Source organism: Protomyctophum bolini, assembly GCF_963924005.1.
Source record: "Protomyctophum bolini genome assembly, chromosome: 13".
Classification (NCBI taxonomy): domain Eukaryota; kingdom Metazoa; phylum Chordata; class Actinopteri; order Myctophiformes; family Myctophidae; genus Protomyctophum; species Protomyctophum bolini.
The window spans coordinates 22,011,412-22,024,895 of NC_137874.1; the positions used below are offsets into that span (position 1 = coordinate 22,011,412).

Consider the following 13,484-nt stretch of genomic DNA (forward strand, 5'->3'; position numbering starts at 1 on the left):
ACACCAGTTCTGAAGAGATGACACATGTACTCTGTATGCTTCCTCCCCCGCTATTTCATTAACATGTGGGGGGTGCTTCAGCTAGGTCGGGAGGTAACGGGGTGCACGGCCAAAATAGTTTGGGAACCGCTGATCTAGCATGTTACAAAATCTTTATTGTGCTCCGATGATTAGCTGGCTTGCTCAGCGTATACCGTAAGTATAGCGCATACCTATAGTACTTGGACATGCAAAAGCATGAGCGCAGAAGTGCACCAGACATGAGCCAGAGTTACATGGACATGACATGGCGGCGTCCAGTCACGTGACTCACGTCCCTTATTTTCATTACGTTCCTTGGCACTTACGTGGAAGCTTGCCCTCACTTTGGCACATACGCCCCAGAGCCGAAGAATGCGTCTACCTTTCTATGTCTATGGGTCCAAGTACTATCAGAGTAAAACAAGAAGGACTCATATCATAACGCAAGTGCAGCAAGCTCTTGTAGCTCCAGTTAGCTCGTAACATTAGCTTCTGTTGCCACTCGCGTTCCACTTTGCACTTGCGTTCTCATACAAACCCTTTACACAACAGCAGCCAATACAGCTTCACGTTGCAGCGTTCAGACTATGGGTTTCATGGGTAAGTCTCCCATTGGCATAGACTAGACTCAAGGCAGCCAATCATGAAAAGTGTCCACTACAGTCGTCACTATGAATACGGTCATCAGCACGGTCGTTAGTGAATATAGTCCAGAGTCCAGACACTTTTCAATCACCTGGCAAAAAGATAAAATCTGCACACAAGATAGCTACCATTTGCAAAGATTTATTATAGTAATATGAGTGACATTTTGCCCACTAAAGGCTCTTCCCTCAGAATTTATCAGAGCAGCCAGCTATGTTTAAAATAAGTTAATTTAGGTAATTCTAAAATACATAATTACTTACAGGGCGAATGGTTCCAGAGCCTCCTTCACCTGGGTATTTGGGAGGCTGAGAGGAGCCTTGGATTGGACCTGAGGAGTAAATGCAATATTAATCAAATGAGCTTTTTTTCTTTAATACCCATCTAAAATGAGTTAATTCCTCCAACTCTAATTTGTTCATCAGTGTAATATATATTTTTTTAATTATTCCAATCTCTTTCATTGCCTCGCTCCCCTAGTATTTTACTCCAGTGTTTCACAAACATGGTTCTGCGATCCAAAAGGTGTCACAGATGTGTACTGTACTATACTGTAAATATGCATGCAAATCCAGATTTGTAACCTTTTCTTAAAAAATCACACCCGTGTGAGGGGTGCTCTTATCATCATACATCATCTCATTCCGGCCAATCACAATTAGCATCCTCACCTTTGTCTTCAATGTTTGTGTTTACACAAACACTCAAGGCTGACCATTCATTGTCAATGGCATTTAATGTTTGTGTTAACACAATGTTTGTCTGTGTGCACAAACCCTCAAAGCTGGACATAAAAATGTAATAAATATATATCCCCCCTCCCAAATAGTGAAAATAGCACATCTACAAACATGCTTACAATGGGGACAGAGTGGCATTCCGACACAGGGCCATTCCGACTACGTAGCTTCCGCGTGCGGTTAGGATTAGGACAGGGTTAGTAATGCGGCAGGTCGGAATAGCGGGCTTCGGAATGCCGCAGTGTAACGGCTTACAATGCTTGTATCTCTGCTATTTTCACTATGTTTAGGGCTTTAATTCATACGTTTGGATCCCGGGACACACACACACACACACACACACACACCAGACATCTCTATTGGGTCTTGATCTGAAAAGGTTTGGGAATCCCCGTCTTACTCTGAAAGGGGCTTTTCACTGGTGCCGGTGGTGGCCTGTGGTGTCCATTTATATAGGCAGGTGGTCGGCCTATAGGAGAGGCTGTGGCGCTGGAAGGACTGGACTGCGGGGAACCTAAGGAAGGTGTCTGGAGCGGGCTGCCCTGACACGGGCTGCTGTGGAAGGGTCCAGCCTGGAAGGGGCTACGGGGGGAACGGTCCGACACAACCGACGTGGAAGGAGAAGCCTGGAACGCAAGGACACGTGCAATAAAGTTTATATTTTTACCAAGAATCATGTGTGTCTCTTTTTGACTATAAGAACTAAGTGAATAGTGCCGTGCCATGTAAGATATTTCTCAGGTTCTGTTTTTTTCCCGCTACGGCTTGGGTTCAGTTAAGGTTCTCAGAACCTAAAATACTTTTACAGTGTGTGTGTGTGTGTGTGTGTGTGTGTGTGTGTGTGTGTGTGTGTGTGTGTGTGTGTGTGTGCGTGTGTGTGTGTACTGTGTAGTGTACCTGTGCACTTCCATCTCTCCGGTTGTCTCCGTTCTCGCCAGCACAGTTCAGGTCCTCCACCAGAACGGCGGGGAACACACCGACGACGCCGTTAAACTCGCCCTCCCAGAAGCCGTCGTCCTCGTGGGTCTCCCTGCTCAGGATGCGAATGATGGCGCCCTCCGGGAACGACAGCTCGTCGTCCGTCTGCGCCGCGTAGTCATACAAGGCCTTGGCGAACGACACTGCAACGCCAAGAGAGAAACCCAGCGGATTTTGTCGTCACATGCTTTTGTTTAGTTGTTTATTTTGACGGGGCACTGCCTATTAATGAAAATGTTGTGCCACACGTTCCTCACATTCCTAGTACCTCCCCTGCACAACATCATAGGGCAAAGGCCGTCCGGCTCTACAATCACAATAAAACAGAAGCTGCCAATATAAGCTGCTGAGAACCGGCCCCTGTGGCGCTTGGACATTGACTACTGTGGTTAGTGTAATCGGCCGTTTAGAACAGTATTCTCTAGTGTGCTTTAGAGTTTTTAGTATTGTAGATTTGTAGACTGTGTTCTTCATGCTAACTTTCGCTCATCTGTTTTGTTCCAGGCTCCCTTCACAAACCGAGTGTCTCCCTGTTCCTTCCACCCTCTCCCTGATTTCCAAACTCCTCTTATCACTTCCAGGATTTCACGCTCCCCAACAAACCTCCCCACACGTAACGTTTTGTCTGAATACATTTCCTTTTTGCCCCTATACTCCTGTCTGAGGCTGTCTCAGTGCCTTTGGGGTCCCTGGCACATTTGGCTATGTGGCACCGGTAAAAGAAAATACATATCAATGTCATGTAATACACTAAGATGCTAATTTACATCCATCGTCCCCACAAAAAAACATAAAAACAAGCATACAATAGAGTAGATTACATTACAAACAAAGCATACAAAAATAGAGGTACAAGACGGGTACAAAAGGTGCAAAGTATATCAATTTAGGGCAAAGGCTAAGACTAAAACATGTTTTTTACTTGGCTCATGTGATATTGCACTAAGAAAATAAGACTGTGTATACTAAAGTGAGTTATGTATACAGTAGTATTACTTTCAAGTGCAGGATACTTTGTTAAATAAAGAACAGGATTGATTATGAATGGTCGCAAGTTTGATTATCAAGTAACCATTTTTTTGTTATTGTGCTAAATTGTGCTTACAATACAGCTGTTGCAACAGTGCAGCCTGTGCCATTCCTATATAATACTTAGAACATCCTCAACACTGTGGATAAAATAACATGAATAATAAGTAATAGGCCTACAATAAAATGAAAAAATTTAACTACGGTATATGAAGGTTCAAACGTCAGTATAAACAAGGTGCCTGCAGGTTTCAGGAAGTTACATTTTTAACGCCACCTAGAATGAATAATAGTAATTTGTTGGAAATAGCAGACCGTTTTCTGAAAAACTACTCAGTGGTGCACAGAGCTCAAACCTTTTCACGTCAAGGACCCAAAATATTATACGTATTTGGCCGCCGACCCCCTTCTGAAAATATGTTGTTCCTGCTATTTTTCAACAGCTAAAGTTTTAAATAATGGTTAAAGTGGTTAAAAGCTATGACGTGACACAGATGCGTCCTCAGGTCTAAATGGGTTAAGACTCACCATTAGAGTCTCCATTGACAGTGGGGGCGGGGCTGGGGAGCTCCGTCTCTGGCTCTGTGGAGTTACTGGAGGAGTGTGAACGTGCATCCAGGGCAGCCAGGGACTGGAGCATGCTGAGAAGGCTGTTCGACGAGGGCAGCTGCAGGTACTTCTCTGGAACATAGCCTACCTGCCCACCACGATTTCTGGCCTAGAAAAGTGGGAAATGCATAGTATAGCTATAGCATGTGCATATATTAATAATGCATGTATTCCCTTGTCATCAAGACTGTGAACGCTTTTTAGAAAAATTAGGGATGCCAGGGGTAATTAATTAACACACTTAAATCTTAAATTAAATTGTGATATTATCAGTAGTAGTAGCGTCCGTCAGCACACTTGGATTAGATCAGGTGGTGCTGTGGGAGCAGTGCTTTGTGTGGCTGTGCAGTCCAATTCGCGAGTGACTCTGTCTCTCTGGCAGTGATTGCATTTATTTTGAATGCGCTGCCGTCACCTGCTGACGCTGATTGAAGCTAGTCATGAAAATGAATGACCACGGGGGGTGGATCCCCCTCCATCCCCAGCTAGCTAATCCAAGCCTGTATACTGTAGGTGTAGTATACCTTGACCCAATCCTCCATGTCTCCGTCATCAATGACCTCCAGAACCTCCTGCTCCTCAATGGTCAGCTCATCTGGCTGAGATGACTGTAAAGCAAGGAAAAAAACGAAACTTCATGTAATTAACGTTAACTTCCCAACCTGTGACCTGGGGAACAGAAGTCGAGCTGCGAGGGTAGTGTAAAACAATTGGCAGAACACTAAGATTGTAATGATAATGTAACATGGATATAGATTATAATGTAAAAACAAAATGACATGAAGTCATGTACGAGCGGTTTCGGATTAATAACGCACCAGCATTCCGTAGTCTGTAGTTTCAGGTCATTTATTAGAAAAGCCCGTCTTTAGATTAAACAAAACAAAATCATTCGTATAAGGTTATATTCCGTTGTACAATAGTGCTATGCTATGTGGTGGTGGTGGTGGTGGTTTAAATGTTTGTCCCTGCCGCTCTGGTTTCTGATCACTTCATGCCGTCACCTGCCTCATCACAGAGTGACACCCATAAATCAACGTGACGTCCTCACATTAACATACAATATTACCATAACAATCAGCAGATCGTATAAATAATAGCAGCAAATAGCAAACAAAATAACTCAACATTTCATAATATCATTTCTCAGGCATAATTCATAGAAAATAAATGATAATCATAAATTATAACGCAAATCTACAAATGGCTTCAACATACCGGCCCCTAATTGACCATTAAAGGGCAATTCAATTCAAAAATCATAAGAAGCCATACTGTAAGCTCAAGTCCTTGGTGACAATATACAAAATTGCCAAATGTTCATCTCCAAATGGAAAACAAAATCCAAGTTCATCTTCTTTGAAGAAAAAAGGTAGGTCCGTGTATGTGTGTGAGTGTGTTTGTGTGTAAAGGGGGGGGGGGGTTCTTCGACCACGATGTGTCGTGGCAGTCAGCAATCGCCATAGAATCCATCAGATCATGTCTTTCAGGAGACACAGCTTGGTAATGGGCCTCTCCAATGAGCCATTCTGTGTCTTCACTTTGACACGGCGTACATGTCCCTGTTTGTCGGGAAAGGTTTCCATGATGCGGCCCATGGGCCAGGAGTTGCGAGGTGAGTTTTCATCGATGATGAGCACTAAGTCTCCAGGCTTTAGATTTCCTTTCACTTCGTTCCACTTTTGTCTCTCCTGCATCAAAGGAAGGTATTCACGTGTCCAACGTTTCCAGAAGAGGTCTGATATATATTGGACCTGTTTCCATCTTCGTCTGGAATAGCCGTCATGCTTCCCGAACATTCCAGGTGGAAGAATGGGCATTCCTTTAATTTGAAGCAGGTGGTTAGGTGTTAATGGCTCGGGGTCTTTTGCATCCTCGGATACAGTCGTGATAGGGCGATCGTTCATGATGGCCTCCACCTCGCATAAAGCTGTTTGGAGGCACTCATCGTCCAGGGTTTGTTCCTTTGTGATTGAGTAGAGCATCTTTTTGATGACGCGGATGAGGCGCTCCCATACGCCTCCATGATGAGGACCGTAGGGTGGGTTGAATGTCCACTTTATACCTTCTGCTTGAACCGAATGCTGGATCCTTTGAAGGTTTAGGTGGTCGAATGCCTCTCGAAGTGCTCGTTCGGCTCCAACAAAATTAGTTCCGTTGTCCGAAACGATTTCTCTCACTTGGCCTCTTCTGCAGATAAACCTTCGGAGTGCAGAAATACAGGAGTCTGTATCCAAGGTGTAGGCCATCTCCAGATGTATGGCTCTACTTGCAAGACACGTAAACAGAGCTCCATACCGCTTTACTTTACTCCGGCCCCTCTTGACTTCGATAGGACCAAAGTAGTCCAAGCCAGTGTGGGTAAAGGGGGGTAGGTCAGGTGTTATTCGATTTAGAGGCAGGTCTGCCATCTTTTGTTGTAGAGCAGTGCCATGCCATCGCCTGCAGAGCACACACTCACGGGTTATCTTTCTTGCAGCAGAATTGGCTTTGATGATCCAGTACTTGGTTCGGAGTTTGGAGAGCATCTGATTTCTACCACAATGACCCACCAAGATGTGAATGTGGTTCAACAGTAGTCTTGAGAAGTGATGGTCATTGGGTAGGATAGCCGGATGTTTCGTAGTCTCTGGCATCGCCAACTTACTTAACCTGCCTCCAACCCTCAGGATTCCATCTTGGAGGACAGGGTCAAGTTTGTAGATCCTACTGCTCCTTTTCACAGTTTGGCCTTTTTCCAAAGAAGTCATCTCATCTCGGAATGATCGTAGTTGGATGTAGGATATGAGTGACTCTTCAGCCTCAGCAAGATCTTTCACAGACAGTTCAGATAAGTCTGATTTTATTGATGTGTGCAGAGTGTAACCTGCTGCTTTCTTCTGAAGGCACAAGTGTCTCAGAGTCGTTTTGAATTTCAAGAGCCAGGCTGCTGATCGGATTAATCTGTCCCATGTTGAGAAGTGCTCAATAAAGCGACTCAAAGGACATTGATTCTGTAGAGCCGATGTAGCGAAAGTCACAGCCGTTTTCTTGATCTCTGGGTCACTGTCGGAGAGTACTAGTGGTACTTCCGGAAGTGTCGGCCATTCTGATTCAGGTTGCATCAGGAAGTCTGGTCCTTTCAGCCAGCATCCATCCCTAAGGAAAGCGTTTGCTCGCATACCTCTTGATGCACTGTCTGCCGGATTGATTGCCGTCTTTATGTGGCGCCACCGGGATTTGTGTGATAGGTCTCGAATAGTTGATACTCGGTTAGCCACATAGGTCTGAAATCTCCGGGTGTCGTTTAAGATGTATTTCAGGACCGAGGTGCTGTCTGTCCAGAAGACAGAATCGGTTAGGGTCACCTCGAGCTCTCTCCTCAGCATCCTATCCATCCGTGCAGCAAGAACAGCAGCTGCAAGTTCGAGCCTCGGTATAGTCACCACTTTCAGAGGTGAAACTCTTGCTTTCCCTATGACAAAAGCAATGTGAGTTAGTCCGCTGTTGCTGGTCAGTTTAAGGTAACTGACCGTGCCGTAGCCCCGCTCACTCGCATCACAGAAGTGGTGCAGTTGTGCGCTAGAGGTTTCGAAGTTTGGTGGCTTAAGGCATCTCTGGACTCTGAGGTCCGAAATCAGGTTGAGGTCTTTAAGCCAGTCTTTCCATTTCTCTGCCAAAGCACTTGGGATCTCCTCATCCCAGCCACAGTTAAGTTTGCAAAGCTCTTGTAGTATCGCTTTCCCTGTCAGCATGACTGGTGCTAGTAACCCAAGAGGGTCGTAAACAGAGTTCAGCTCTGACAGGATACTTCTGCGGGTGAGTGACTGTTGTTTCGGAGTGATCATAAAGAAGAATGTGTCAGACTCTATGTCCCATCGCATGCCTAGTGCTCTCTCTACAGGCAGTTTGTCCGTGTCGAGATCTAGGTTTTTCACTTCCTTAGCCCTTTCTTCTGCTGGTACAGAGGTGAGGACAGGACGACTGTTACTGGTCCATTTGGTGAGTTTGAATCCACCAGTAGCACATACTGCTTTCAACTCCTTTACCAGACAGATAGCTCGTTTCTCATTCGGGACAGATTTGAGACAGTCATCCACATAAAAGTTCTGCCGAATGGTGTTAAGAACTTCGGTGCCATACTTTCCTTCATTATCATCAGCTGTCTGTTTCAGTGCGAAATTGGCACAGCTAGGTGACGATACTGCTCCGAAGAGATGGGAGGTCATTCGGTACTCCGCCAGTGGCTCATTGGTGTTCCCTCCAGGCCACCACAGGAATCTTAGGAAGTCCACATCATTCTCGGTTATTTTTACTTGATGGAACATTCCTTCGATATCCGCCATTACTGCCACTGGTTCCTGTCGGAATCGAAGGAGTACACCCAACAAGGTGTTCGTAAGGTCAGGACCTTGCAGCAGTTCGGCATTCAAAGAAGTCCCCTGAAAGGACGAAGTACAGTCAAATACCACCCGGATTGTCTTTTTCCTTTTGTGATAGACCCCATGGTGGGGGATGTACCACAATCTTCCATCATTCCGGAGGAGCTGTTCTTCTGGGACTCTTTCTGCATGTCCTTTTATTAGGACGTCGTTCATGAAGTTGACGTAATCGTTGCGAAAGGCCTCGTCTTTCTTAAATCTCTGCCTGAGACTTGTGGTTCTTTGCTCTGCCACCTTCCTATTGTTCGGCACGCAGATGTTGTCTTGACGGAAGGGGAGTCGTATGACATAGTGACCTTCTTTCCTCGTGATGGAGTCATTGACCACTTTTAGGAACTTCTTGTCTTCAAATGAGTGCTCTTGCTTCTCATTGTAAGCCAGCTCTGAAAAGTCCTGATTATATTGTTTTACAAGAAGCTCTTCAAGTTTGGCTACCGAAATTCTGTTTGAAGTTATCCGTGGTCGACCATGCTCATCTGCTGGAGTGCTGCTGCCAAGAGGTCCATTTACAGTCCAGCCCAGGCGTGTCAGAACCGCATAGGGCCCGTCACTTTGACTGTTAATGACTCTCAACGGCTCTATTGCCTTCGGGACATTTGCTCCGATCAATAGAGCTACTTCTGCTCTGATGGAGTTCAGTTGGACGTCCTTCAGGTAAGGCCACGCCTCCAAGTCCGCTTGTATGGGGATGTTTTCCTGACTAACAGGTATGGCATTCTGAGTGAAGACCTCTGGGAGTTCAATGAAGCTGCTTCCATCTAGGCTGCATACTTCCAGTCCAGTTATAGTATGGGTTTTCACTGGTTTCTCTTGACCCATTGTTTTAAGAAGGATCTCTGTTCTTCTTCCTCTAATAGACAACTGTTCCATTAGTTTCTCCGTACAAAAGGTTGCGTTGCTTCCGGGATCCAGAAACGCATATGTTTCAATAACACAGCTTCCCTTATTAGCCTTTACCTTCACAGGTACAACTGCCAACTTATAATCTGTAGTTCCGGCTCCCGTACGCTCCGTAGACACCATAGCGCTGGTGACAGGGTTGCTCTTATAGTTGGCATCCTTCTTGGCTGTCATGTCTGCTGGAGAGAAATTCTCGATGTGCAAGACAGTAGGGTGTTTCTTCTCACAAAGGTGACAGGTGAGACGTTTCTTGCATGTAGCCGTCATATGTCCTCTCATCAGGCAGGCAAAACAGAATCCCTGTTTCTTTAGAAATTAAATCTTGTCTTTGTGAGGGACCTTTGACATGGTTTGACATGATTCCATCACATGATTCCCTTTACAGAATACACAAGGCTTGACAAAAGCCCTGTTCACCGCTGTGGTGTCCGTTATTCTGTTTCCTTTTTCATTGGAGATCATGTCCGTTTCTGTCTTTTCTACAACAGGTGTAACCGCAGTCACAAAACTTTTCTTGCTGCTGGCCTTCGTATACGGCAAGTCTATTTTGGGGTTTCTTGCCCTCGTACTTCCAGCATCATCTTTAATTTCTCCAAAGACAGGATCCAGAATGATCTTGGCCTGTTTTTCAATAAACTCAATCAGGTCATAGAACCTAGGTCTTTGCTGGGTTTCATCAACAATGTCACATACAGTAGATCTCCACTTCTTATCTCTCAGCTTATAGGGGAGTTTTGAGACAAGTTGCTTCATATTAGATGGCAAGTCCAGCTCTGTCATGTATGGAAGATCTCTGACTGCATTACCACAGCTCCTTAGGTAAAGCGCATAGCTGTTTAGGGCCTTTCCATCATCTGACTTAATTGGATTCCAGGTTAAGGCCTTTTCAATGTATGCAGTGGTTATTTTGAAATCATCACCAAAGTGATGTTTAAGTAAGTTTTTGGCCTCAGGATAGCCTGTTGCAGCGTTCAAATGCAAACAGCTTCGTACCAGTTCCTTTGGCTGTCCGACTGTATACTGTTCCAGGAAGTACAGTCGATCCTCATTACTTTCAGTTTTGTTCTCAATATTATGCTTAAAGGCTTGCATAAATGGTCGGTAGGCAAGGGGATCACCATCGAACATCGGGACCTCTCTTCCTGGCAGTGAGGCCAGCCTCTGCTGTGCCATAAACAAATCAGCTAGGTCTGTCTGTCTTTGCAGAATAGCTGTGAGGTCACGTTTATCAGGCCTCTCATGCATTTCACTCCTAGGAGTGGACCTGTCTTGCCTTTGGGACCCGTCTTGTCTGTGGGTTCCATCAGACACGAAAACTTTAGATGCACGGGGTTTTGTTGCTGCTGCGGTCATAGCATATCCTTTGTTTATTAGCCTTCTGTTGGCTTGTGGTGGGCCTGATGGGGCCTGCATAAGGTTCTGTAATGGTGTTTTAGGTATTGCTCCATATACAAGGTCCACATGTGACAGGCTTAAATCTGTGTTATACACAGCAGATCGTGCCGCCCCTAGTTGATCTGGGTCAGGGGACCTTTTCTCTGCATTTTCATTTTGATAGGATTCCATTCCATTTTCGTTTGCATTTTCGCTTGTATTTTCGTTTGCATTTTGCTCCATATTCTCAAAATGTTCCAGAGTTTTCAATTTTGCATCACTTGCAGCAATATCCGATTCAAAAGCCAGTGATTCCAGTTGTGCAGTCAATTTCATTTTTGCCATTTCCAGTTCATGTTTTCTTTCTAGACCCTCCGCTTTGGCCATTAAAGCAGCTTTGTCTGATGCAACTTTCATGCGCTCTGAGAAAATAGAGCTAGTTTTTGATGTTTTTGAACGTGACACTGAGACCCTTGACACAGACACACTGTCTGTTGTTTCCACCAGATTTTGTGGGTCAGGCTCTGGCTGCCCACCTTTTAACCATGTATCCACTTCACCCATAAATGCATTGTAATTGGCCATTTTTGGCTCATACCAGTTTTCATTTTCATAATTTCTCACATCCTCAGTGAGTAATTCCTGAACAGTCACATGATGCATTTTAAATTCATCCAGAACCTTTATGAATTCAGCAACACAATGACGTACAGTCTTGGCATCAACACCCGAATCCATCATTTCTTCTATTTCATTCATTTTACGTGTACAGTGCCCAAGTTTGCCCTTGCGCGTCGCGCTGAGGACTTTAAATTCTGAACTCATTTCTTTTGGATTCATTTTTATTTCAGTGGCCATTGCAGCCTCCACAAGTTCATCCTTTTCCGCCATTGTCACAGTTTATTTCATAGACAGTTTCGATTAGTTTAGTTATTGATTCATTTGAATATCCCTTTGATCATTCAGTTAGTTAGTTTTCCCATCCGTATATCGCACAACAGTGACAGCGCAGCACAGTTCATTGTTCATTTGAATTCCCTCTTGTGTGGTCTTAGCCACGTTCATTATACATCACAGTTCACTCATGATCATGTTGTTATTCAGTTCGTATGATAGCCAGGCACTTTAGTCTTTATTTCGTATCCTTTATTCAAGTTTATTGTTTGGAAATGAATCGATTGATCAACGGATCGCAGCAGTGCGCAGTTGCGCTATATTGCATTTACTTACGATACGGAGTATACGGACCATGTTGTGGTTTTGGCAGCTGTCCAAAGTCCTCTCCATGAACAGTATTGTGTGGGAATTCAGGTGCTTTTTCATTCAATTGTCGATGTTGTTGTTGTCTGCGTCGTTCTGGCTGTTGTTTACTTTTAGGGTCATTTAAACTTTGTACGAGCGGTTTCGGATTAATAACGCACCAGCATTCCGTAGTCTGTAGTTTCAGGTCATTTATTAGAAAAGCCCGTCTTTAGATTAAACAAAACAAAATCATTCGTATAAGGTTATATTCCGTTGTACAATAGTGCTATGCTATGTGGTGGTGGTGGTTTAAATGTTTGTCCCTGCCGCTCTGGTTTCTGATCACTTCATGCCGTCACCTGCCTCATCACAGAGTGACACCCATAAATCAACGTGACGTCCTCACATTAACATACAATATTACCATATCAATCAGCAGACCGTATAAATAATAGCAGCAAATAGCAAACAAAATAACTCAACATTTCATAATATCATTTCTCAGGCATAATTCATAGAAAATAAATGATAATCATAAATTATAACGCAAATCTACAAATGGCTTCAACAAGTCATGTGAGGACCAAAACTAAAGGAGAAGGGTGATTGTACCTTGTAGGAGTAGAGAACTTTGCAGGTGAGAGGATAGTTCCTCAGTGTGCTAGACGGACTAGAGCTGCTGTCATCCAGCACTTCTCCACTGTCTTCCGTCTCCTCTTCGTCCTCTCGCTCTAAATCTGCTGTGCCCTTGGGGAACAAAATAGGAGATGTGAGTGTGTTGCCAATCGTCTCTTGAAATAAGGAATTGTACCTGGTTTGGAAGCTAAAAGACACAAACTAAAAGACGTGTGACGGTGTCCCTTATTGAACTGGCAAGGGAAAACTGCTGGCGGGGAGTAGAGGAGTTCTAAGAGGAGCGGAATTTCCCATAGCGTGTGGCGGTTGAATTATCTCCGAAATCTAGCTCAACTCATTTCTTTCTCAGCGGTAACGTGGCTACAGTAATCAGTCTGACCTTTTTAATGCCCCCCTCCGCCCGCAAATGTATTATTTTCATTAACATTATTATTTGTAATCGATTAAATTGATTCGTTTGAATAACTGTCTCACCCGTACCCCCATATCATTTTACACTCTGAAGAGTTACATTATTGTTAAACTGCATTACTTAAGTCTATACAATTACAGAAAGTAGAAGAATTGTTAATCCTAATCAATAGTCAATACAGCATGAAACCTTTCTACAAAACAATAACAAAATATTGAGGCTAAATTGAGGCAAAATGTCATGGTGAACCGTGGCTCAAGTGCCGAATAAATAATGGGCCTTGATATGAAAAGGGTTGAAAAGCACTGTGTTATGACTCACGGACAGCGAGGGGTCGTTGGCGTTGAGGTTGGCCCAGCGCTCGTTCTCCAGCTCCTCCATCACCTGGTTCATGGCGCTCTTCAGCCACGTCTCCACGGTAACGCCGGCCTGTCTCAGGAGGTCCAGGCGTGCCTCCGCCTTTACTTTCACCGTCTG

The 13,484-nt window shown here is 44.4% G+C and overlaps 1 protein-coding gene across 1 annotated transcript in view; it reads right to left on the reverse strand.

Annotated features, from left to right (window-relative positions):
• LOC308327296 (F-BAR and double SH3 domains protein 2-like) overlaps positions 1 to 13,484 on the reverse strand; it is a 58,102-nt gene that overhangs the window by 2,812 nt on the left and 41,806 nt on the right. Inside the window, exons 13-19 of the mRNA XM_080780609.1 lie at positions 13,329 to 13,481; positions 12,572 to 12,706; positions 4,547 to 4,630; positions 3,942 to 4,131; positions 2,304 to 2,527; positions 1,807 to 2,032; positions 930 to 997 (exon numbers count right to left, since the gene is read on the reverse strand). Of these exons, the coding sequence (XP_080636735.1) occupies positions 930 to 997; positions 1,807 to 2,032; positions 2,304 to 2,527; positions 3,942 to 4,131; positions 4,547 to 4,630; positions 12,572 to 12,706; positions 13,329 to 13,481 (1,080 nt within the window). The remainder of the gene's footprint in view (positions 1 to 929; positions 998 to 1,806; positions 2,033 to 2,303; positions 2,528 to 3,941; positions 4,132 to 4,546; positions 4,631 to 12,571; positions 12,707 to 13,328; positions 13,482 to 13,484) is intronic.